The sequence below is a fragment of the Crocuta crocuta genome, unplaced genomic scaffold, assembly GCF_008692635.1.
Source record: "Crocuta crocuta isolate KB4526 unplaced genomic scaffold, BGI_CrCroc_1.0 scaffold130, whole genome shotgun sequence".
Lineage (NCBI taxonomy): Eukaryota > Metazoa > Chordata > Mammalia > Carnivora > Hyaenidae > Crocuta > Crocuta crocuta.
In genome coordinates, this window is record NW_027527920.1 from 633,842 (window position 1) to 656,582 (window position 22,741).

At 57.4% G+C, this 22,741-nt stretch overlaps 2 protein-coding genes and 1 long non-coding RNA gene across 4 annotated transcripts in view; 2 read left to right on the forward strand and 1 right to left on the reverse strand.

Moving 5' to 3' along the window:
- The window catches only part of EDC3 (enhancer of mRNA decapping 3), a 60,889-nt gene extending 51,841 nt beyond the window's left edge, over nt 1–9,048 (forward strand). For both annotated transcript variants that reach the window (XM_077745747.1, XM_077745741.1), the window contains exons 5-7: nt 1,084–1,237; nt 3,711–3,928; nt 6,585–9,048. In XM_077745747.1, coding sequence (XP_077601873.1) covers nt 1,084–1,237; nt 3,711–3,928; nt 6,585–6,919 — 707 coding nt within the window. In that variant the 3' untranslated portion in view covers nt 6,920–9,048. The remainder of the gene's footprint in view (nt 1–1,083; nt 1,238–3,710; nt 3,929–6,584) is intronic.
- A 439-nt stretch (nt 9,049–9,487) lies between these two features.
- The window catches only part of CLK3 (CDC like kinase 3), a 22,943-nt gene continuing 9,689 nt past the window's right edge, over nt 9,488–22,741 (reverse strand). The window contains exons 2-13 of the mRNA XM_077745758.1: nt 19,223–19,374; nt 18,414–18,630; nt 16,454–16,550; nt 16,110–16,176; nt 13,776–13,892; nt 12,968–13,134; nt 11,778–11,872; nt 11,559–11,688; nt 11,227–11,309; nt 10,825–10,904; nt 10,469–10,559; nt 9,488–9,896 (exon numbers count right to left, since the gene is read on the reverse strand). Coding sequence (XP_077601884.1) covers nt 9,720–9,896; nt 10,469–10,559; nt 10,825–10,904; nt 11,227–11,309; nt 11,559–11,688; nt 11,778–11,872; nt 12,968–13,134; nt 13,776–13,892; nt 16,110–16,176; nt 16,454–16,550; nt 18,414–18,630; nt 19,223–19,374 — 1,473 coding nt within the window. The 3' untranslated portion in view covers nt 9,488–9,719. The remainder of the gene's footprint in view (nt 9,897–10,468; nt 10,560–10,824; nt 10,905–11,226; nt 11,310–11,558; nt 11,689–11,777; nt 11,873–12,967; nt 13,135–13,775; nt 13,893–16,109; nt 16,177–16,453; nt 16,551–18,413; nt 18,631–19,222; nt 19,375–22,741) is intronic.
- Nucleotides 19,554–21,243, forward strand: LOC144216424 (uncharacterized). The gene is made up of 3 exons (XR_013330668.1): nt 19,554–19,654; nt 20,728–20,776; nt 20,886–21,243. It is a non-coding gene; the product is annotated as an uncharacterized LOC144216424 (long non-coding RNA).

Here is a 22,741-nt window from a genome sequence, read left to right on the forward strand (position 1 = left end):
GGGAGCAAAGAAGTTAAAGGTTTATTTCCCTGTTTTGAGGAGTCTACAGGCCAGTATAGATGAAGACACAGGATCTAAAAAGGCATCTGATCCAGCCAGACAAAACTAGTTACATGCAATCCCATGGTGACCTGCCAGTTGGTCTGTGTGTGTCGGTCTTTCAGCCAGTAAGATCAAAATGGGGCTCTTTGGCAAAAGTCTGCTTTCTTGGCTTCTAGTATTTGTAAAGTGGCATTGCTTATCAGGATGAGCTGCCCATTACAGATCACGGGTTTTTACTTTGTCATGTCTTTCTGTCCTGGTTTTCCTGGGCCCGGAAACAGTACCTGGTTTGTTGGAACTGATGCTTGTAAGACTCTTTCAGGTGTACCAGCTGCTGCAGACGTTGGCCTTGTGAAACCAAATCTTTTCCACGGTCTGCTTTCAGTGCCTGTGATTCTCCCTAATGTTCGTTGAGTTTCTTTCTTTATGGCAAATAAAATGTTTGAGATTCCTGTGAGTAGCTTGCTTTCTATGTACTCTTTCCCTGAGGTAGAAGTATTAGGTTACACTCACCCCAAATGGGGAGAAAATGACAAGTTATTTGAGGAAACAAGTTGCTCATTCAATTTCTTAAAAAAGAGGAAGGGCTGAGTAGAAGAGAGGAGGAAGAGTAGGGAGCAGGTGGGAACAAGTCGTCCAGCCTAGACAGTGAACAGCGGGGAGCAGAGTGTCAGGAGGCATTAGTCGGTGTCTGTTGTGGCCACTAGGTTGCTGTTACATGCTCTGCTACCTTCTCTGGCTGGTAACAAAGTCAACCTTGGTAGACTTGGCTTTTACAGCTAAAGCTGAATTGCTGAGAGAGCTGAAGCTCACCGCTGCTCTTTGGCAACACAAACCAGTTGTTACTCCCTTCCGCATCCACTGCTTGAGCCCTGGAGGGCCATATGGCACACCTCTGTCCCCGGTCAGGCAGATGGGCCAGGGGAGGGTCACTCTTAGAGTCTTGGCTTTCACAGAATCCTGGATTGAGTACAGCCACTTGTGGATCTGGTTTCCTGTTGTCACTTACCCTTTCTCTCCTCACCTCCTTTTGAACTGCAGACTCAGGCCTGGTTGTCCCAAGTGTTTCCTATGAGCTGCATAAAAAGCTGTTGTCTGTGGCCGAGAAGCATGGACTGACTCTGGAGCGGAGGCTGGAGATGACAGGGGTGTGTGCCAGTCAGATGGCACTGACCCTACTCGGAGGACCCAACAGGTAAATAAATGCCTCCAGACTGGAGGGGCTGAGTGTGGGGAGGTGCCGCTCACCGAAGAGTTGGTCGTTGTGAGTCTTTCGGTGAAGTCACTTTCCTGGATGCTGCGAGGGGTGTTTTGCCCCTCTTACCCACCTCCCAGAAGTCCTCATTCTTCTCTCAGCAAGCTGCCCTTTGACCCTCTCTCTCCCTGATAACAGCTGGTTCATGACACTCCCTCTGGCCACCAGAGGCCTGCCTTCTAGGAGCCTTCAGAGATCAGCCTTTGGCACTTGTCATTCACTTCGGATGGGCTGGGATACAATTCAACTGAGTTCCATACCTGAGAACTTCTGGAACCACCGTCACAGCTGGGTGGGAGAGCTGGAGTTCGGTGCCTTCCTACCTGCCCTTGGGCCCATATATCAAGAGCAGTGCTTAATTTTAATTGTGGTCATTTCCCGAGATCATGCACCAGTCCTTGCACTAGGACTAGGGACACAAAGAAGAATGAGATAATGCTCCTGCCCTCCGGAGGGCTGGTGAGGTCTTCGGAAAGTACAGGGCTGTGGTAGAGGAAACAAGCTTGTCCAGGAGGCCACGGTTCTACTCCAGGCCGGGCAAGCCAGTTGTCCTTCCTTGAGCAGCAACATCTAAGCCGTGTCCTGCAGAGAAGAGGGAATTCACACAGGCGAGCAGGAAGGGAGGGCAGTCCAGGTCTCGGGAGTCGCGTGCGCGAGGGCAGAGGGAATTGAGAGCGTGGGGGTGGCCGGGATCTAGAAGGTCACTCTGTGTGGCCAGAAGGTAGGGCTTTAGACCAGCTGAGCAGTCGGGCACTGCCCAAGGAACAGCAGTGTGGGGGCAGGATGCAGATGTCCTCACCGGGCCGCGTTCCTCTCCAGCTGGCTTCTTGGGGCTGGTTGTCCTTGTGCCTGTCTTTTCTCGCATTGGAACTCTCAGGAGGGCCACCCCCAGCTCCTTTGTGTCAGTTGCTGGTTTTCCTTTGAGAAGGATCGCCACAGCCAGTAATGTTTGTCACGTGTGTAGGGTACCGTGTGGTTTATCACTGCTTTCACAGCACTGTTGGATGTGAGCCTCATAACTTCACCTCGAAGGTAAGTCGTAGCCTGGTGTTTGACAGGCTCACAGAGCTGGAAGTTTTGCCACATTGGCACTGCTGGTACTTGATGGAGCCGGGTCTCCCCCCCAGGCATGGCTGGGTTCTGCCCCCTGCCATTGGTTATGTGGTGCTGTGGCCTGCTCGGAGTCCTCTGATGGGGGCGCCTCTGTGAGAGGAAGAGTCCGTTTCAGGAACAGACACGGGTGAGTCAGATGCCACAGCTCAGCAGTGTCCGTCAGAAGGGAGAAGTACTCATCATATTTCCTTCAGATGCAGACATCGTGGGGGAATGAAATGTTTGGTGTCTGTGTAGAGTAGGTTGCTGAATTCCCGAGAATTTATTTGGAAGACAGGGGTTTCCTTTTTGACTTGAATAGCATCTGTCATCTTCCTCCCTTTGGGAGACTAGTAGGTGACGGTCCCTGCTAAGCAGGGGCCTAAGCCTGTTGTTTGCTGTCCATCTCCACCTGCCTTCTGTCCTGGAGGCCGACCGCACTGCCTGTGGGTTGGGAAGAGCTCCAGAGTTAGTCCTCCAAGCCTCCTTACCGTGGCTCGGCTTTGAATGGCAGGAGGTGGAAATGACTTCGTCAGGAAGTGGGTATCTAAGGGAGCTGCCAGTCTTGGAGACAAGGAAGCCCCGAGCCTGCTGCCTCCTCTGTGACCAGTGCTGCAATGTATCAGGCCCTGCTGTCTATACCTCCATTGACCCACACGGCACTCTGTGGAGGAGGTACCAGCTGTGCCTACACTGTTGCCCCTGTTAGCTTACCCACAGCTCTGTAACGAGAACTTGGTTTGGCACCTGATTGAGGACGATTTAGAACGGCCCTGTTCAGTGCTTGCTGTGAGCTGCTTAGGAGTTGAGCCAGAGTAATCCTGGAAGACCATGAGCCTTAGGCCAGATCTCTAAGAAAAGGTGGGTCAGAACTTGACAAGGAGAAGCAGGAAGGAGCCTTACAGGTACAGGACAGAGTGAGGCCAGCCTTGCTTCAGTGGGGCAGCACGTTGGGGAAGAGTGAAGAAGGCTGTAGAAGTAGAGAAGCATCTCTGCTAAGCAGAATTCGGACCTCACAGGTCACACAGAGCAGTCAAGTGGTTTTGGTCAGAAAGCAGTGTTCTGGCAACAGTGTCGTATGGAACAAGATCTGGGTGAACTGCCTAGTGAGAGGACCCAGCAGATGAAATGACACTGATGTGTGGGACAGTGCCAGTGCCACCGCCACCCTGTAGACCTGGGAATGCTGTGGATTTTGGCCCCTCTGGGAACTGGGACTGTTAAGAACTCAGCAACAGGTGCTGAGAGGAGCTTGTCTGGTTTAGGGTGCAAGAGATGGGCAGATCTGCAGCTGATAATGCTTATTTACCTTCTGTTTTAGGTTGAATCCCAAAAATGTTCACCAGAGGCCTACAGTGGCCCTACTGTGTGGCCCCCATGTGAAAGGGGCTCAGGGGATCAGCTGTGGAAGGCATCTAGCCAACCATGATGTCCAGGTCATTCTCTTCCTACCCAACTTTGTGAAGATGCTGGAATCCATCACCAACGAGCTGTCTCTCTTCAGCAAGACCCAAGGCCAACAAGTATCTAACCTCAAAGGTGAGCGTTTGCTAGGGCTGGGCTAATACGGCAAGCTGCCTCCCTCCTCTTGGAGTTTAATGGTCTGGTGCTGCCGCCTGGTGGTGGCGGATGGAAAGGCATCACAGGTGTAAAGTCTGCTCTGCTTCTAAGTTTTCGTGCATAAAGGAAGTACCTAGGGTATTGACCTGCCTACTTCCCATCCCTTCACTGTCCTCCCTCTCACACTTCTCATATGGAGAGTTGGGGACTCGTTTGTTCTTTTATGAACATTTACAGAACAGGCGCTATTCCTGACACTGAGGATGTGGTAGCAGATTTTTTTTTTTTTTTTTTTTTTTAATCCGTGCTTCATGGACTTACATTCCGGTTAGGACAGACAGAGACAAATAAGTACCGTTTCTGTTAGGTCAGATGGTGGTAAGTGTTACAGGGACAAAGCAGGGAAGGGAGCTAGAAAGTGTTGGAGAGCTGGGTAGAGAGTAGCAGACTTAGACATTTTAGGGTCAGGTTCTAAAGGACCTGCAGATCACTCTAAGGTTTGAATGTTTGCCCCGGATGAGATGGGGAATCACTGGAGGAATGAGTAGAAGGAAGATAGAATCCAGCTCAGGCCCCAAGTGATTATTCTGGCTACTGTTTGGAAATAGACTAGAGGTTTACAAACAGAGGTGTTGGAGGCTCCTGTGAAGCACTGGCACGCATGCTGGTGGCCCAGACAGTGGTACTGGTAGAGGAGGTGAAGGGTGGTTCGGTTCTAAATCAGTTTTAAAGCTTGAGACTGCAGATTGGATATGTGGAATGGGATGGGGAAGGGTTAAGAACGACTCCGAGGTGTTTGGCCTGAGTCATCTGAAGGATGGAGGTGCCATCCTGAGATGGGCAGATTTGTGGGAGGAGATTTGAGCAGGAAGAGCAGAATAGAGCTGCTGAGTGGATGTGCAGGTATTCAAGGGGTCTGGCCTGGAGGGCCAAGTGTGTAGGTGGGAATGAGCCGTGATGAGCTTGGATAAGCTATCTCCTCGGGAGAGAGAACAGGTAGGGGAGTTTTTAGACTGAGTTCTTTGTTTAGAAGTCAGGGAGGGGGCACCTGGGTGGCTTAGTCAGGTTAAGCGTCCTGACTTCAGCTCAAGTCATGATCTCATGGTTTGCAAGTTTGAGCCCTGCGTCAGGCTCACTGCTGTCTGCATGGAACCCCCTTCAGATCATCTGTTCCTTCATCTGTCTCTGCCCCTCCCCTGCTCACTCGCTCGCTCTCTCGCTCGCGCTCTCTCTCTCTCTCTCTCCCTCTCTCCCTCCCTCCCTCTTCTTCTCTCAAAAATAAGTATTTGGGGGGGGGGGGTTGAGAGACCAGTTTAAGAGACAGGGAAGGAGAAGGGAAACCAGGAGAGCTAGGCACCTAGAAGTTAAGTGAAAGTGGGGGTGTGGTGCAGTCAGCTCTGCCAGCAAGCAGCTCTAGGTTAGGCTCAAATGAAGACTGGGAACTGACTACTGGATCTCGCAGCGTGGAAGCTCCTGATAATCTTGACTAAAGCAGTTTCAAGTGGGGGGAAGGGGCAAAGTGATTGAAGAGGGTTTCAGTGTGAGTGGGGGGGCAGGGAGGCAGAGTGGAGAGAAGAAATGGGAAGAGAGGGCTTTGCCAGGGGTCAGATGGCAAATTGGAGCCAGACCCAGGGCCAGAACCTCAGTCTCTTCTCAGGCCAGGTTCCTGGGTACATAGAAGTAAGACTGCCCTGCATTCTTAATCTTGAGAACCTAATGGCCCACAGGGACATCCCCCGGCCCCTCATCATGGTGGCCTATCATAAGTAAGGAAGCCACGAGTCCGTAATTGAGAAATAGCAGTTCTTTAGGCCAAGAGTCAGGAAGGGGGCCTACTGTGGGTTCTCCCTCTTGAGATATGTAACATGATGTCCTGTTCCAGGTAGTTCTTCCTCTGGCTACCCAAAAAGCCTTCCTTTTCAACTCTAGAAGCCAGTCTGAGGATGCCGACCTTGAGTTTGGTCTGATTTCTCTTACTCTCAATTTATCCTCTTAGGCTGGTCAAGACTAACATACTTGTTGAGACATCTGTTTCTAGGCTGTCCCAGAGGCTTGGTTTGAGCAGAGGTTTGTTAAGTGCATGGAGAAGTGATAGGTTTCTCTCTCCGTTCTTAAGATTGGGCTGCAAGGACAACAGCCCATTTCCATGAGATGGGGGGTCGGGGGGATAGTGCAGCAAGGCCCAGCTGGCTCCTGAGGCATGAGTAGGCTAGCCCAAGGCAGAGTAATAAGTAAGCATGTTCTGGCCTGCTTGCAGTTCTTGGGCCAGTCTGCAAATGGCAGCCAGCCCATTTGTGCTGGGCTCTGGGCAGGGCGCCCTCTTCCCTGAGCTTAGTCGGATGTGCATTCCTATCCCCGGAGGTGGCCTGCACAGCCATCAGAACAGTGTTTCGGCCTGGGGGCTCCGTGAGGACAGTGGTCCATCAGGCTGACATTGGTTTCTTGGTCTCTGGTGCCCAGCCCAACCAGGCCTTGGAATTCCTTGGGCCTGGTGCAGTGTTGAGAAAGCCAGCCTGTGGAGAGGCCTCTGAGTGGTGTTGGAACAAGACACCCTTGGGGCCATCTGGGTTCTGGTGCCTACCTGGGTTTCTCTCTGCTTAAAACGATTCCCAGATGGTGCTCTTTCCACCTGCAGATCTGCCCACTAGTCCTGTGGACCTGGTGATCAACTGCCTGGACTGCCCCGAGAACGCCTTCCTGCGGGACCAGCCCTGGTACAAGGCAGCTGTCGCCTGGGCCAATCGGAACCGGGCACCGGTGCTCAGCATAGACCCTCCTGTGCATGAAGGGGAACAGGGCATCGACGCCAAGTGGTCACTGGCTCTGGGCCTGCCTCTGCCACTGGGGGAGCGTGCGGGCCGCGTCTACTTGTGCGACATCGGCCTCCCCCAGCAGGTGTTCCAGGAGGTGGGCATCAGCTACCACTCACCCTTCGGCTGCAAGTTTGTCATTCCACTGCACTCTGCCTAGAGGAGCTCTGGGCGCTGCAGTCCCCTGCTGCTCCGGACACACTGAACTTGACAACGAACGCCTTAAGGATGTGAAGCTTCAAGGACCTTGTTAAATTTTTTCGCTTTTGGATTTGTTAGTTTGTGAGAGAACAGATCATATTTAAAAGTGACCTGTCACCTGCCCTTAGCCGGGGAAGGCTTTCCCACTGGGTGTGCGGGGTGGGCGGCAGGCCGAGTGGCTCTAGGCATCTCTACACTTGGCCCCCTGTGTGGCTGGGTGGGACTTTGTTTACAGATTTAGGCAGCTCACAGACTGTGTTTCAGGTTTACAGTCACTGGGGCCTGGGCAAGCACCTTGGGTGGGGTGGGTCCTGTTTGGGGGCCTGTACTTGCCGGAGCTTGTGGCTTCCTCTCCCCTCGCCAGCAGCCCCACCTTCTGATCATGTCGAACTGGCTGTGTTGCAGCTGCCCGCTAGAGGGCGGACTTGCACTCTGCATTTGTTTCGAGGGCTTAGAGGCAGCCCAGAGCCCCGCCACAAGTTGATTTGGGGGCTTTTGACCCTTTCTCCTGAGCTGATGCAAGTTTTATGGTGGGATTTCTTTCAGGGTCCTTCCTTTCCACTCCATCACTCCAAGAGGCAGGGAAGGGGGTGACATCAGGATGGTTTTACTGTATTGGGATTTTATACTGTTTTTCTGTTTTCAGCATAGGTAGTATAAGGTTATGTTACTGTAGAACCACAGTGCCCATCTTGCCAGCTGTGCCCCTCAGCCCCGTACTCTCTTTAGCTGGGGGCAGAGCCTTTGCCTAGTCTGGGGCCAGAGCCCTCAGGGTGCAGCTTTACTGTTCAGTATTGGGGAGGTCCCTGGGGGAGCCTGGTGCTGAGCCAGAAGAGGCTCCCTGGTGCTTCTTAGGCCACCACTATCCCACCCCTACCTCCTTGCCTCCATATGTCCCCATACTTCCTTCTGCACCCCCCTCCCCCCGCCCCCGGTCCTTCCCCTGAAACAGTCCTCTGCAGCTGCCATCCCAGAGCAGGGTGCATGTCTTTCCCCTGTATGGGCTCCACCCCAGCTCTTACAGTGTCTGGACTTTGAACCCTTTATGGGTGTCCACTCTAGATGAGTAGGCTTGGGGCCAGCCCCCTATCTCAAAGATGCCAAAATGAGTCTAGTTCTGGCTGAGCTAGCTGGTGGGGCTCAGCCATAGGAACATACTGCTGCTCAGATCCTAAGGCAGTAGAGCCCTTGGGCCTTCCCAGGCTTAGGCCTTGGAGGCTGGTTTCAGAACAGGAGCTGTGCCCTGGAGTCCCTGGCAGGGGCCCTTGCCAAAAGTTCATGCTTTTAAAAGCCGTTTTCAGGGCTTCAGGCCTCTTCCTGTTCTCTGCCCACCCACTCTGGTTAGGGGGGTGAATGGGAGGGCTCGCCAAGGATCATGGACACAGGGTAGGCCCTGGTACCTTGGGTTTCAGGCTACTTATCACTTTTCTTATAGGAGCATAGCCAGGAGCAGATGAGGCAGGGCAGAGGGCTGGTCCCTCCTTTCCTCCCATCCTCCCTCAAACGTTACATTGTCTCCAGCAGTGGGAGGAAGCCAGAGACGGTGAGCCTTGTTGTATCCTCCCTGAGCCTCTGCTCACTCTCAGGGCCAAGAAGCTCCCGAGATGCATGCGGCCCTCTCTCTAGAGGCAGGGCCATGATCTGAGGAGCAGTGCTGGATTACAGGCATTGTATGTCATAAGCAACCATTAAACAGATCTTGGGTGTCTGCCTGTGAATGCAGTTAGGCCCCCCCATCGGGTACAGTGGAAGGAAGAGCTTGAGGGACCCCCCGGCCCAGCGGACTCTGCTTGCTCCAGGAAGTTGCAGAGGCTCTGGAGGTGAAGGCCGTGTTAAGGGGCCGCTGGGAGCTTCTGCCCAAGCCTCTCCGTCTTCTCCCTGCAGGTGGCTCTGGAGCCTCTTCCTGCCTTCAGCCTGGGCCTTCTCCTTTGGTATTAAAGCATGATTCCTCTTCCTTCAGCTCTTTTCAGAGGCCTCCTGCCCCCCCAGTGCCCAGTCCCCAAGGGGCCTCAGTCAGGTGGTCGACTATCACTCCTGCAGCTCTTGGGGAACTAAATACCAGCACTTAAAATAAAGCTGAATGACGGAGTCCTGCGCTCTGTGGTAGATTGCTGCGTAGACTGCTGTGAGGCACCGCCACTCCAACCCTAGGAGCCCAGCTTGATCGGCTCACGCCTGACAGCCTTTGGTAAGCCAGTTGTCAGGCACAGCGAGCCTCAAGTGCCAGCCGGTGGCTGGGCAGGAAGGATAGGGACACTAGGTGCGCCTGCCCAGGCGTGGCGGGCCACTTCCCCTAAACTCCACGGGCTGAGGGGAGCAGGTGCCCTCCAGCAGCCCCTCCCCTCCCCCCGCCCAGTTCTCCTGGGCCCAGAGGGACCCCTGGCTTCGGTCTTTTCACTGGCTAGCCTTTCTGTGCCCGGTTCACACTTTGTTCTCCACAAGCTGAACTGCTAAGAAAGACTTTATTAATCAGGTAGGGGAAGGAGAAGGCAAGGAGCCTGGAGACGGACACACCGGTACCAGGGGCTACAAACAGTAAGAAACACTTTATTATAACTTTACAACATATAAATAGCTTGGGTCAAATCTGTGCTTTCTGGCAGCTGGGCATCAAGTCTCCTCCTCTGCGGGCTCCTGCCTTCCTTCACATTGCACTGTTCGTTTGGTGGCTCTGGCCCTGGGGCCCGGCGGTGGCGGTTGGAGAAAAGGGGCCGGGCAGCCCAGTCCCGCTCTCCGTCGCACGTGGTGGCCTGTGTCTGTCATCTGCTTGGGTTGCGGCTGGTGTGGAAGGACCGCTCCTCAGGGGTCAGGCCGGCAAAGAAGGGGTGCAGAAGGGCCTCGGCCAGTGTGATGCGCTGGGCAGGGTCAAACTCTAACATCCTCCTCATCAGGTCAAACAGCTGCACGTGCTCCAAGGAGTCTTGGAGCATGTAACTCTGCTCAGGGACACAGGGTGCCTCAGTGTGACAGCAGGGTTGTGGGAGGCCTTGCTGCAGGGGTGGAGGAGGCAGCGATGCCCCCTGGAGGACTACTTCTCCCCTCCGGGACAGTGAGCAGCTCCTCTCCTTTCATGCCCGTATAGAGCGTCTGCTCGGAACTTGTCAGGCTACTGGGTGTCTTGCTGGCTTGGGGCCTCTGCCCCCACATGCAGAGTCCGGACAGGTGGGCAGCAATCACCTCTGCAGAATTCGCTTGTCGGAGCACCAAACGCAGTTGACCGAGGTTTCCCCGGCCATGTCTGCGCCTTCCCTCCCCCTCACTTCAGTCCTGCCTAGTTCTTCCCAAAACAGAGGAGAGGGACAGGAGGCAACAAGGTGTCTGACATCTGGCTCTTCTGCTGTTCCCCAATTACATCCATAGCCACCCTGTGGGGAAGGGGGTTGCTGCACGAAGCCCCGCTGCCGGCGGCCTCGGGTGCGGCCTCCCACACAGCTGGGGCGGGGAGGCAGCCTTTAGCGGCCTGGGGTCTCCTTGGCATGAGCTGAGCTGGGGGGGGCCAGAAACTGACCTTCAGAGGTTTGCAGTTCTCCTTCACGTACCGGCCGTCAGAGCTGTTCTCGTCCCAAACCAGGCCCCCCTTGTAGAAATATTTCTGCTTCCTGGAAGTAAGGGAAACGTCAGGTGGCAGGGGTGGGAGGGGGCCACAAGTCTCAGTTGGGGGGTGGGGAAGGGCAGCAAAGCCAGGATGGGGGGAGGGGTCCTAGCCAGCCTGACCCAGCATGGCAAACGGTGTACCAGGTCTCTCGGAGTGTGTACGGCAAGGGAGGCCACTGAGCCTGGAGGGGCCAGGCTGTCCCGGAAAGACTGGCTCATGACCCACAGCCAAGACCGGAAGGGCCCCTAGGGCACCACCGGGCTCCTTACCTGGTACGGTGGATCATATGCGATGGGATGGGCCCCAGGATCTTCTCCATCATTACTAAATGTTCTCGGTTCTCGTGGGTCTATGGAATGTCAGGGAAAGTGCAAGCAAGGGTCAGTACCAGCCTCAATGGGCAGGTGCCCTCCTTGCCCCAAGAGATGCAAATCCACCAGTGGGAACAGCAGCCCGGGCCTGTGACCCAGCGGCAGCCCTTCCGCCGACTCATCCTTCACCGCACACCTCTGCCCGGCCCGTGCCCCTCGCTCCTCCTGTCCTGGCCCTCCATCCCAAGGCTGAGCACCAGACTCCCCAGCTGGGGGTGGTCAAAGGGCTCCGCACACCGGCCCCACCACCTGCTGGGGGGCAGTGCGCAGGGCAGTGCAGGGACGTGGGACAGGCCTCACCTGGAAGAGTGTGAAGCCCCGGTAGTACTCAAAGAGGATGCAGCCAATGCTCCAGACATCACAGGGCTGTGCCCAGCCCAGCTCTGAAAGCCAAGATGGGGAGAGACCATGAGAGTCGGCCCTGTCCTCTCAGCCTAGAGGTCAAAGGGCAGCGGTCACTCTGGCTGGCAGGACTCTTGCCCAAACCTCAACAGGAGACCTTTCCTCAGCAAGGCCAAGTCAGCAACCACATAGCGACTCTAACACTGGCCCCTGGTGGCAGGCACTGCCTCTATCCGTCCCCTCCCCAGCAACTGTTCATTTTATCAGGGTCGGGGGCTATAGTCACTCACCAAGGATCACCTCAGGCGGGCGGTAGTGACGGGTGGCCACGATGGTCGTGTGATGCTCATGGTCAAAGGTGGCACTGCCAAAGTCAGCTACTCGGATGCTGGTGTTCTTCACCGACTTCTCCTCACAGCTCTGACAGGCAAGGGAGGAGAGCCAGGTCAGGAGTCTTCCCGTGGGTGACCCGCCCCAGAGCACGGCCCTGCCCCTTCCCTGCCGCATACCTTGTGCTCATTGTAGAGCGTTTCAAACTCTGAATTCACAAACAAGATGTTCTCTGGCTTCAAGTCTGTGTGGGTCAGTTGGTTTTCATGTAGGACTGGGAAAGCGGGAGGAGGAAAGCAGACACTTGAGAGCCCCGCTGCTTCTCTGGTCCGCAGGCCAGCTCCCTCCTCCAAAGCCCGCCTGCCAGGGCCTCGCCCACCCCTACCCTCAGCAGCGGGCTAAGGGACACTAGACTCTGCGTCTACACTGGTTCCGTCCCAACAGTTCTGTGCCTGGGGCCTGGGAAGGCTCTGACACCCTACGAGAGGGGCAGGGGAGACTTTTCACTTAGAAAACCCCCTTCACCTCCTCCGTGGGGGCCTGGCTGCCTCAGCCTCCTCTTACCAAAGCTGCAGCACCAGCCCTGGGGTGGGTCCCTCTCCCCAGCACCAGCTACATTATCTACAGGGCCCAGGGCAAAATGAAAATGCAGGACCCTTTACTCAAAAGTTATTAAGAATGTCAAGAGAGTGGCAACCGATGTTAAACTAACCACCGGGCCACCCGTGAAGCACAACCTAAGCCTGAGCAGAGACACCTACCGCTTCCTCTGGCCCCTGCCCCCTCAATGGGAGCACCCTGCCATCTCTCACGTTCTGGTTCTCATCAGAGTGAGTTTCAGCACATGCCGGGCTCTGGGCCCTCGCTGAGCTGCTCACCTCGGAGTACTGGCCCTTGTCCTCCCAGTCTGTGGACCCCATACAGCCTAGCTCTAGGCCCATCTATAGCTCCAAGGAGCCTGTCCTGCGCTGCCCACCACAAATCCTGCAGGGCTGAGCACGTGTACCACCGAAGAGGCTCTTAAAGGCTGGGAAGTGGTGGCCAGACAGGGCGTCTGTGTGGGCAGCACCTGGGGGTAGAATCTGCCAGGGCAGGCTCTGACCTTTTCATCTCTGCAGGAAGGTGAGAGGTACCGGTAGCCGGAATGACTTTATAGCCACTCTCCTTCCTTCCTGAGTGCCTGCCGCACAGGTGGGCTCAGGAGGCCCCTGGAGATTCCTACCTGAAGGCTTTGTAGCCAAAGGGGCCCAGGTGTCTCTCAGGCCCCACAGAATGGCTTGCCGGTGTGAACAGGGCAGTGTAAGAGCACCGGGTGAGTTTGCCGCAGGCGTGTGGCCGCCCCATGCGCCCCGTGAGCGTGGACACTTACATCTAAGGGCGTGGCAGAGCTGGTAGGCCATGTGCCGGACGTGTGGTAGGGGGTAAGGCTGGAAGTTATTCTCCTTCAGGAACTCAAAGGTGTTCTTGCCCAAGAGCTCAAAGGCGATGCACATGTGACCGTGGAAGTTGAACCAGTCAGACATCAAGACACACAGGCTAGAGAAGGACAAGTGGGGCTCAGGCTCTGCTGGGGGGGGTGGGGGTGGCTGGCTCCCCGCCCCTCCCTCAGATGAAGCCGGTCCCCACTCCAGGCCACATCTCCACGACAGATGTCCCTCAGATCAGCTCAGGGCAAGGACTAAAGTTCCTGCAGGGGGAATTCGGGTCCAAGGTGTCCTGCTTCCTCTATTATGACATGGGCACAGCCGCACAGTGATGGGATCACACACTGCTTTTTCCAGCTCCCTTAACTGAGCTGCTCGGGTCTGCAGGGCTCAGCAGAGGGAGAGGAACCGCTTAGCCTGTGTGTGCAGAGGTGGCTCTCCTTCGGAGCTCTTGGACTACACCAGAGCCCTAATGGCTTCAGGTGCGCGTCTTGTCTGACACCTGCTGTGACCCCCGGAGGCCCCTATTCACAGAAGCGGGCCTGGGAGGCCTGCCGGGGAACGCAGAAATGTCTGCGGGTGGAGGCTGGACCGAAATCCAAAGCTCCTTCGGTGAGACTCACTGGCCCAGCTCCCCTGGCTCTGGGAGAAGGCCCGGTGCCAGACAGAGGACACGGCTTGGCCCCTGGGGGCCAGGCGGCTGGGGCTGGAGTGGACACCGTCCCCGCCGAAGGCTTTCCTGCCGACACTCACAACTTGTTCTCTTTGTCCTTCTCCTTGATCTTTTTGAGAACGTTGATTTCTAGCCGGGCGGCCTCCCGGTACTTGCCCACGTTGCGGATGATCTTCAGGGCGACCTGAGACTTCCCTCTGGGACCAGGGAAGGGAGCAGAAGTGCTTGTGAGAAGCGCCCGGCCCCTCCCCCCCTCCCCCCAAGTCTGGCACCTCCTGGCAAATACCATTAGGGGCTTCAGGAACAGGGCCTGCTCTGAAGACAGCAGACACTGGGCCAGCCTTGCCCAGGAGACACCAGACCTCTACTCTGCCAGCAGCAAGCTCCCCTGGCGGTCTGTGCGTTAGCGCTCCTGGCATCCGTGCCAGCCTAGGCTTGTCTCGTGTCAGCCGGTGCCAGCTCCCAGAGGACAGTGGGCAGAGGAGAACAGGCCTAGCCCACTGACCAGCACCGGCTCACTCAGTGACCCAACCTGTAGGCTGGTCAGCCCTGACCCTGGCCAGGCCATCCCACCCCACCCCACCCAGAACCTTCTTGCAGCACCTCTTGACCTTCCTAATAAGCACATCTCCAAACAGCCCCCCCTGGGGTGGGGGTTCTAGGATGGAATGAAGCCTTGGCAAGAAAGTCAAGGGTGGCAACAGTAGGATGCCCCAGGGAGCACCTCTCTCCCTGCAGCCCCACCAGCCTGCCTATCAAGCAGCCACAGCATTTCTCAGAGACCGAGTGCCAGCAACCCTCTTGGGTGCCCAGTGAAGATTTTACGAATTCCTGCTCTGCGCTTCCCAGCCCTGGCCCCGCGCCACAGGCCACCTGCAGGAGGCCTGCTGAGACTCGGTGGCCGGGCCCAACGGCTACGAGGAAGGGACAGCCAGACTTCAGAGGCCTGGTGGGGGACTGGAGTGACACGGCCCTGGCCCACAAGGACATGGCCCTGTGAGGCTGGCCATGGTGCCTAAGGAAAGTCTCCCAGGCCCTAGGGCAGAGGCATCTTCTGGAGAACATCCTGATTTTTCTCTCCCTATCCCATTTTCCCAGATTTTCAGAGCAGGGCAGGACCTCAGAGAAAAAGCCACCCCCGCCCCAGGCTCTAAGGACAGGACCCCTCAATGGCATTCTCGTCTTCAACACAGGGAACACCTCACCTCCACAGGCAGCCAGCGTCAGGGCCGGAGGCTCTGAGGATAAGGCCCTTCCCTTCGCGGAGCTGGAGCTCACATCGTCAAAACCCTTTGGAGACCCTGAAAGTCTCTTGAGCCTTGTGCCTGCCCGTGAGAGACTTGGCTCAGCTTCCTACTGGCTGTTCACAGAGCCACAGCGCTCAGATCTGCCCCAGGTCACTGTGGTCTACACATCCCTAGGTCCACTGGTGGTCCCAGCCCCGACCTTCTGGGCTCCGCTGGGTCCGAGGGGTGTTTAAATAGGAACTGGGCACCCACGGAGGTTTCCCCTCGGTCACTGTCACCATCTCGTTGGGAACGACAGGGCTAGCTGGACTGCTGGGTCTAACCGTCCCTTCTGAGCACCCCGGGCGGTGGTTCTCGGTGCCAGCACTCAACAACTGGGGGTATGGGTAAACCCCGAGTGCATCTCTTCACCTCTAACACAGTGGAAGGGTTGTGACAGGTGGCACGTGGCTCCAGTAAGACAGCATGACAAGAGCACTCTAGCTAACGCCCCGAACCAACGGGAGTGCCATCAAGGGAGGCAGTGGGCTCCAGGGAGGTGGCCTCTCAGCCTAAGGCAAGAGTCCTGGCCCTCAGGAACGGCAGGGGGACAAAAGTGTTTCTCCATTCAGCCTGGAAGGCGGCACGGTTGCCCAGAAGCACCCCCCCACACAGGCGTACCCCCATTCTAACTGAGCATGCTCAGAGGGCCCCACGATCCACCCCGGCCACCTCAGTGGAGGCAACGGCCTGCAACGTGAGACAGCCCAGGTCTCGTTTCTGAGCTGGGATGTGCACAGCCTCTCAGGCCGCCCTCTGAGGGTGGGGGCTCCTGCTTGGTCTGGGCACAGCGCTACTCTCGTCCCCCTGCCAGGCCCGAGCCCTAAAGAGCGCAGGAAGTGACCCAGACCACGTTAAGGGCGAGGGCCTTGGCCCTGCTCCGACACCCACCACCACGGCCTGAGGGACACAGGGCAACGAGGGCAACCCCGCTCACTGGCCAGCACTGCCTGGGCAGGGATGCACGTGCCTGTGGAACCCTAGGAATTTCTCCCGATTTCCGGGGCTCCGCAGAACCCAGCACGTGCCGGCCGGCACCCTGCTACGCTTTTTGAAAAGCAAAAGGATAAACGGATTGCCGCCACCCTCGGGAAACCCAGGCCAGCTCCTCCCAGGAGGATGGCTCACCTGGCGTGGTCCAGGCACTCCACCACCTTGCCAAAGGTGCCTTCGCCCAGGTTCCCCACGATCTCATCTAGGAGAGAAAAGACGCAGGGCGTGAGGGTCTGGAGGGCAGAGGGTCGGCGGCTCCTGCAAGTTCACAGCATTCAAATTCTCAAAACAAAAAAGGTTTCTCTCTCACTGCTACACTCTTAAAAACGGAAGTTGCTAGTGTCTGTGTCATTCAGGCAATTTACTGGTGGCCCCACTAAGGCGCCACGCGCAATAGAGGCCCCTCCGGGCAAGAGAGGTCTCGTCTAACAAGGGGGGTAGAAAGTAGAGAGGTAAAGTTTTACGAAAGGTGGCTGTACATCGCTCTTGGAGCCAATCGCCGATCCGGCACACCAGGTGGCCCTCCTTGTCATCTTCCACACTCCGGCTGCTGCGCTTACTGCTCTGTTGGCTTCTCTGCATGCACCGCCCCCCGAAACGCCATCCGACCAATCGCATGGTAGGCGGTTCCGATTGACAGATTGAGGTGTCAGTCAAAGGCAGAGGTTGGAGACGGTGAGGAGCCGGTGGGTTGGTTGGTTGGATTTTCCAGATCCCAGCATTTCATAAGGCACACAGCATATATAACGATAGGGATATTGCAAGGGACACGTCAAGACACAAACTGACTTCAAAAACAGAAAAGTAAAAACAGCTACAGGTATGTAAAGAAAACTCGGACATTATCTAAGAGAAGGGCGCCGCAAACGCTCGGAAAGACGACCAGCTGCTGAGGGGCCAGGCCACGCAGAGAGCCACAGCCCCGACTCCCTTCTCCTCTGAGCGTCCCCCTCCCGGGCCCTCCCGTGATGGCTCCAGGCGGGGCGAAGACGCGGAGAGAACGGCGCAAGAAGGTGGCTGGCAGAGCCCGGGTCCGATCGTCCAGAATGGCCAGGGGCCACCCTGGTGGCAGCCGCAGAATGCCCAGCCTGTCCTGGCCTGCCTCTGCTCGCACACGCAGCCCTGCGCGTGCCGACAGCTGCCACTCAGAGCCAAGCTGCTACCTGCCCCCAGACGGCATCCACGGCCAGACTTCGCATCGCCACCAGAAACGGCCTTCCATCTGCAGCCCTTGTGCCACCAGCCTCGAGCAGGGAAGGAGCCCGGGATCCTCTGGGCCCGTCGGCCACCTACCACCATGGCCCACACGGGCCCCAAGCCAGTTCCTGCCCTGGCACCCATGATACTCACAGGCCAGGCCATCCTGAGCCCCGTGACGACAGAGGGCACCAAAAAGAGAAGCAGCAGAGCCACAGACCCAAGCCGCCATCTGCAGCAACGTGTGGCAGGGTGCAGGGGGGCCGCCAGGCCACGCTGGGCACCCACAGTCAACCCTCAAACCCGTGGCCACTCAAGGAAGTCGCAGGAAAGCTGCGCGGAGAAGATGCCTGGCTCCCTGTCCTCCGCCACTACTCCTCAGGGGCCTCAGCCGGCGGGGCAGGGGGGAAAAGGGATGGGGAGGAGAAGAAAAGACGGCACGTAACCTGAGAGACACGAGTGGCCTGCCTTCCAGAGGCCCGAGTGCAGCGGGGGCTCCTGGTCTCGGCAGAGAGCTATGCAACCGCCACGCTAAGAACACCGCCAGACCCTGCTCTTGGCCGGCAGCCTTGCGAGCAGACAGGGCCTGGGGCTGCGGGCCTTTCTGCCGTCTCCTCGTGTGTGCGATCACACAGGCAGCTGGTCCAGCCTCGTCCTGTCTGCCTCTCACAGGAAGAGGCGAGGCGAAGAGGGCCTGGCTGGAGGTTGGAGGGGACACTCCGGGTCTGAGCTGACAGGCAGACCTCCCCTACCCGCGGGCACTCCAGCCTCCAGCCCCTGGGGAGGGGTGTGGAGATGAGACCGCAGAGATGGGTGCTGTCCACAGCAATCAGAACTCGAGGCTGTGCGTGCAGGCAATTGTTTGGGTGGGAAGGACCACGTTATATGGCTCCAGACCACATACCAGCAACACTATCAGGTTCCCTGTGTGTCCCCGGCCACTTGCACCATGTGGCCTGTGCCTGGGAGCCGTGCGGAGACATAGACAGGCCGGGGGGCCAGCCAGCGCCGGAACCAGAGCTCCTATTGCTGCCCATGCCAATGGGCCAGTAGACAGAGGCGCCGGGGCTGCTGCTCAGCCCTGCACCTGGACCAGACGACACACACACACAAGCACACGCACGCACACCAAATGCGCGTGCGCGGGGCTGGCAGTACTCACCCACACCAGCCAGCCTGAGAGAAGGCTAGAAAGAGATGAGGCCTTTGAGCCCCAGCCGGCACACTCTGGCCACCACTCACCGAGGAGGCGCTGCTACAAGACCTGGTGCGGCGTTTGTGGCAGTGGTGGGCGTGCTTGCGGGTCCGGTACGGCTCCCTCTCCCGTGACCGCCGGCGATGATGGGAACGGGAAGATCCATAGCAGTCCTCTACGAAGGACGGGCTCCGCTCTTCACACCGGTACGTGTCACTGTCGCGGCGCTCCCGGTATCTTCTCTGGTAGGGCAGGCGGTCATGGCTGCCAGGAGGGGGGTGAGGACACTGGTAAGACGGGGACCTTCTTCCCACCAGCCAGCTTTCGGCTTCTGGGCAGAAGGCGTGTGGGGAGACCCCTGCAGAGAGCTCACAAGGGCAGCCCGCAGGAGCTGAGGGGCGGGGGGAGAGAGGTCAAGTCCAGCCTCCAGAACCTTGGCTGATGGCAGCAACACTCCAGCACAGGCGAGCAGGGTGAAGGGCTTCGGGGGCTCCCAGTGCCCCAGAATTCCCTGTGGCCATTAAGACAGGGCCAGGGACCAACCTCCAGCAAGGACGTAGGCTGTGTTTCTAACCCCCTTCGAGAAAGGCTCAGCAGGGAAGATGCTGGCCTAGAAAATGGGGGAACGTGTCTGGAGAAAAAAGACCCAAGGACAGAGAAAGGGGCAGCATGGATGGCAGTGAATACAGAGGCCCAGAAAGGCAGGAGATCAGGGGAGGACGGGGCAGCGAGCGAGGTGCCGTGGGACAGAGGCGGCAGGCAGCTGACAGAGCCCAGGGCCGCCGTGCGCCTCCAGGTCGTCTCCCTGACCCCAGTGAGGGAAGGAGCCCTGTCTTCCCGCCTAATCCCTTGTTACCTTCTGGACCGAGATCTCCGGGGCGGAGGCTCCCTTCGAGACGGATACCGCAGTCTCCCTTCGTGCTCCCGACTGTAAGACCTCCTCCTCTTCCATCGGTAGCTCAGGTACGGGTCTGGCTCAGGGGAGCGGTATCGCTTACAGTGATGCATCTAGGCCACGAGGAACAGAGAGCCCTGCTAAAGGCGCAGCTGGCGACCTCGGGCCACGGGGCTGCTGGCACAGCCTAGGCGCTCCTGAAGAGGCCCACTGTTCTGTGTGGGGGCAGCCCCTCCCAGGGGTTTATGAAGTGAAGAAGAACTCTGAGGTCACACTGGTCAAACAGCAGACAATGGGCAACACCCTTCTCTGCCAGGAACAAAACAGACAGCTGCCTCCCCGGCTTGGTGGCGGTGGCCTGGGCACTTGTGGCACCAAGCTGAGCCAGTACAGGTGCTGAGACAGAATGGGGATTGGGGGGGAGGGTGTGGGGGGTGCCGGTGAGCACCGTCACAGGAGACCAAGGCCAAGGAGGAAGGAGAGCCTCCTGGGTTCAGTTTCTGCCTGTCTGTGGGGCTGTACAAAGCCACTGGTCTGTCAAGCCAGAGACCAGGGTCAAAAGGCTGTTGGCAGGAAGCCAACACACAGGTGCAAAGGGTGAAAGCCTTCAAGTTTGAAGCCGCGTTGCCTGGCTGAAGCCCTGAACTGGACCAGGCTAAAGGGAGCAAAGGCCACACACCAGGGTGAGCAGCCGTGGGCAGAGACAAGAAGGCCCGCCCTTGGAGAAGGGGGCGTGCAGGGGCTCTCCACCATGCTCCAGCCCACCTGAGGGTCTGGCCAAGCAGCCACGGAGGTCTGTCCAGCCCCCGCTGCTGCTCCACACTCTGAGCACCAGGAAACCGATGCCAGCATCCTCAGGGCATCCAAGTTTCTTGCCCAAGGCCCCTCTGACCACCTGTGGTGCCATGCCGGGCAGTGCCTCCTCTCTAACTGTACCGCTGCTGCCCCCTCCCAGATCCCTGTTCCAGGGCCTACTCCTGTGCTCATCTCAGGAGGAGCCGGAGGGCTGAGTGTCTGGCAAGCCTGTGGGCTTGGAGCCGCAGGCCAAAAGGGCCCCACCTCGCTATCCCTGCTCAGCAGGGCCTTAACTCCACCACAGGAAACTGCCAGGCTGGATCAGACACCAGCTGAGGAAGAGGGCTGTGGGAGGCCAGCTCCCTGCTCCACCCACACCCAAAACCTCCACACTGGCGCCATCGGAAATCCGGGCCAGAGACCGAGGCCAGCCTTCCTCCCAGCCCTTTACCAACCTCCATGGTGGTCAGTGCCTGGGCTTGCCTGACTCAGTACCTTTGGACAAACCCCCTGCGGCCGCCCTGTCCCCTGAGAAGGGTCTGTCAGGAGAGCCAAACGCAACCGCTCCCCTTGGATGAGCAGGGCAGCAAGGCGTATCTGATTAAAGCCAAGCTTTAGGAGCTTCTCCCTGATCCCAAGTAAGTCACTGCTCTCCCTCTCCCCACCAGCAGGTTTCTTCCCCTTTGTACCTGGCAGCCCAGGGAGCAGCAACTCTCAGAGGTAAATACTATGTAAAATTACCAACAGCTTCCCCTGGGGCTTAAACTGCTGTTCTGTTTTGATCAGCTGACCAATGTTTCACTGTCTTCTTGCAATTACCCTGGGTCAGGTGCCCAAGTTATGGAATGAAGGCAGCATATCACACCTCACTGAGTGATGCGGAAGATGCTCCAGAGGCCAGGCAGAGGTCTGTCCATCCCTGCTGGGCAGACAAAGCACCAGAGCCGGGGGATGTGACTCAGTGCACGCCAAAGACTCCCTCCTGAGATCTAGAGGGTTCTTACGTCCGCACATGTTCATGTTGGTGGGCTGAGCACAGCTTCAGAGTCAGACAGATGTCAGTCTCAATTCCAACACTGCCACTTCTAGCTATGTGCCTTTAAGCAAGTTAATAAACCACTCTGACCTTCAACTTCCTCTTGCAACAAAGGGATAGTAATTTCTTACAGGGCTCTGTGAGGATTAAATTAAGCCACTTCTTAACATCCTAGCACATGCATTGGGGTCAAATGCTTAACAGAAGTCAACCCCCGCCCCCATTAAAAAAGTTCAAGGTTAACACCTCTGGGTCTATGTTAAATGCCTTAGGGCATGAGGGATATTTTTTCCCCCCTAAGATCTTTCCAAAGGGAGAGAGAGCTCTGGGTAGAAAACCCTGAACTAAATCCCAGTGCTGCCACTTACTGCCCTTGTGACCTTACACAAGTCACTCTAGGCCTTGGTTACCGTACCTGAAAATCAGAGGTAACACCTCCCAGACAACTTGGCAAAGAAGATGACAAGTATGAGAGCTATGAAGTACCACATAAAGTAATCGTAGAGAAGATAACCTCTCCTTTAGCACATCCTAAGCACGTGAAATATCGGGAATACCAGCTATCCCTCGTTATATTCCTAGCCAGGGCTCTAGTTCCCATTTCTCATCAATTACCTCTGATTCTCTGAGACTCCAGCATATAGGTTATTTAAAGAAGCCAGGGGTCACAATTATGTTCAGGAAAGCTCTACTCTTACACAAAGAAAGAAAGTGATAATGTAAAGGAAACCAGGCCAAGGATGCCAGCTTTTCTCTAAGCACAGGCCTAGTCGGCTTCTCATTTGCTGTTCCTGGCCAGAGAACTGGGTTGACAAGAAGAGCGGCCAGCCAGGTCAGCGTCTGCCCTCCCGGTTCCAGTCACTCCAGCGCCCCATGGTTATTTTTGGCTGACGCTGCCCCACCGCTGCAACCTCAAACCTGCCACCTTACAAGCTGCCGCCACCGGGTGAAACGCTCCTCCTTTTCAAGGGCATGGAGGAGGGAAGCTGGAAGATCGCCAACTCCGCCTCGACGGAGGCCTGGCTTAGGGAACTCCACACCAGGGAACCCGCACCCGGAACTAAAGCTCACAGGGACTCCCGGACCGGGGAGCAGCGTGGGCATTTGTACTGTCAACTTGGCCCGGCCCCTCCCCCGGGCTGGAGCGGCTCCATCATCACAACAAAACGCGTTGGAGGCCTGCGGCTCTAGCTCGCGTCCCTTCCAGACGCGCCCTGGGTCTCAGAGATCTGAGCCCCTTCCCCCATAACCGCCGCCAGTGGCGGCCAGGGGAGACTCCGGGGGCAGGCGGATCGCCAGCCTGAGCCAGAATCAAACTCCAGGCCGCGCGGGGAGGAGGAGTCTGCAGACCCAGCCTCGAGCCAAGGGTACGGAAGGGGTCTGAAGGCCTCTCCAGGCTCTCTCCCAGGTAGGACCCCGACCCCATTCCGCGGGAGATGCAGGCCCGAAACTGGATCACTGCAGGAGCCTCAGAGGCCGCTCAGACTACGACACCGCGGGATCGAGAGGCTGGGGTCTGTGGTGACCGCCCCTCCGGGGGAGAAGCGGCGGGTCAGGGGTGAGAGGTCGGGGCCGCGGCCAGAGGCGGGCCGAGGAGGAGAAAGAAAGAGTAGGCCGAGCCCGGACCGGGAGCTGGGGGACCTGCAGCC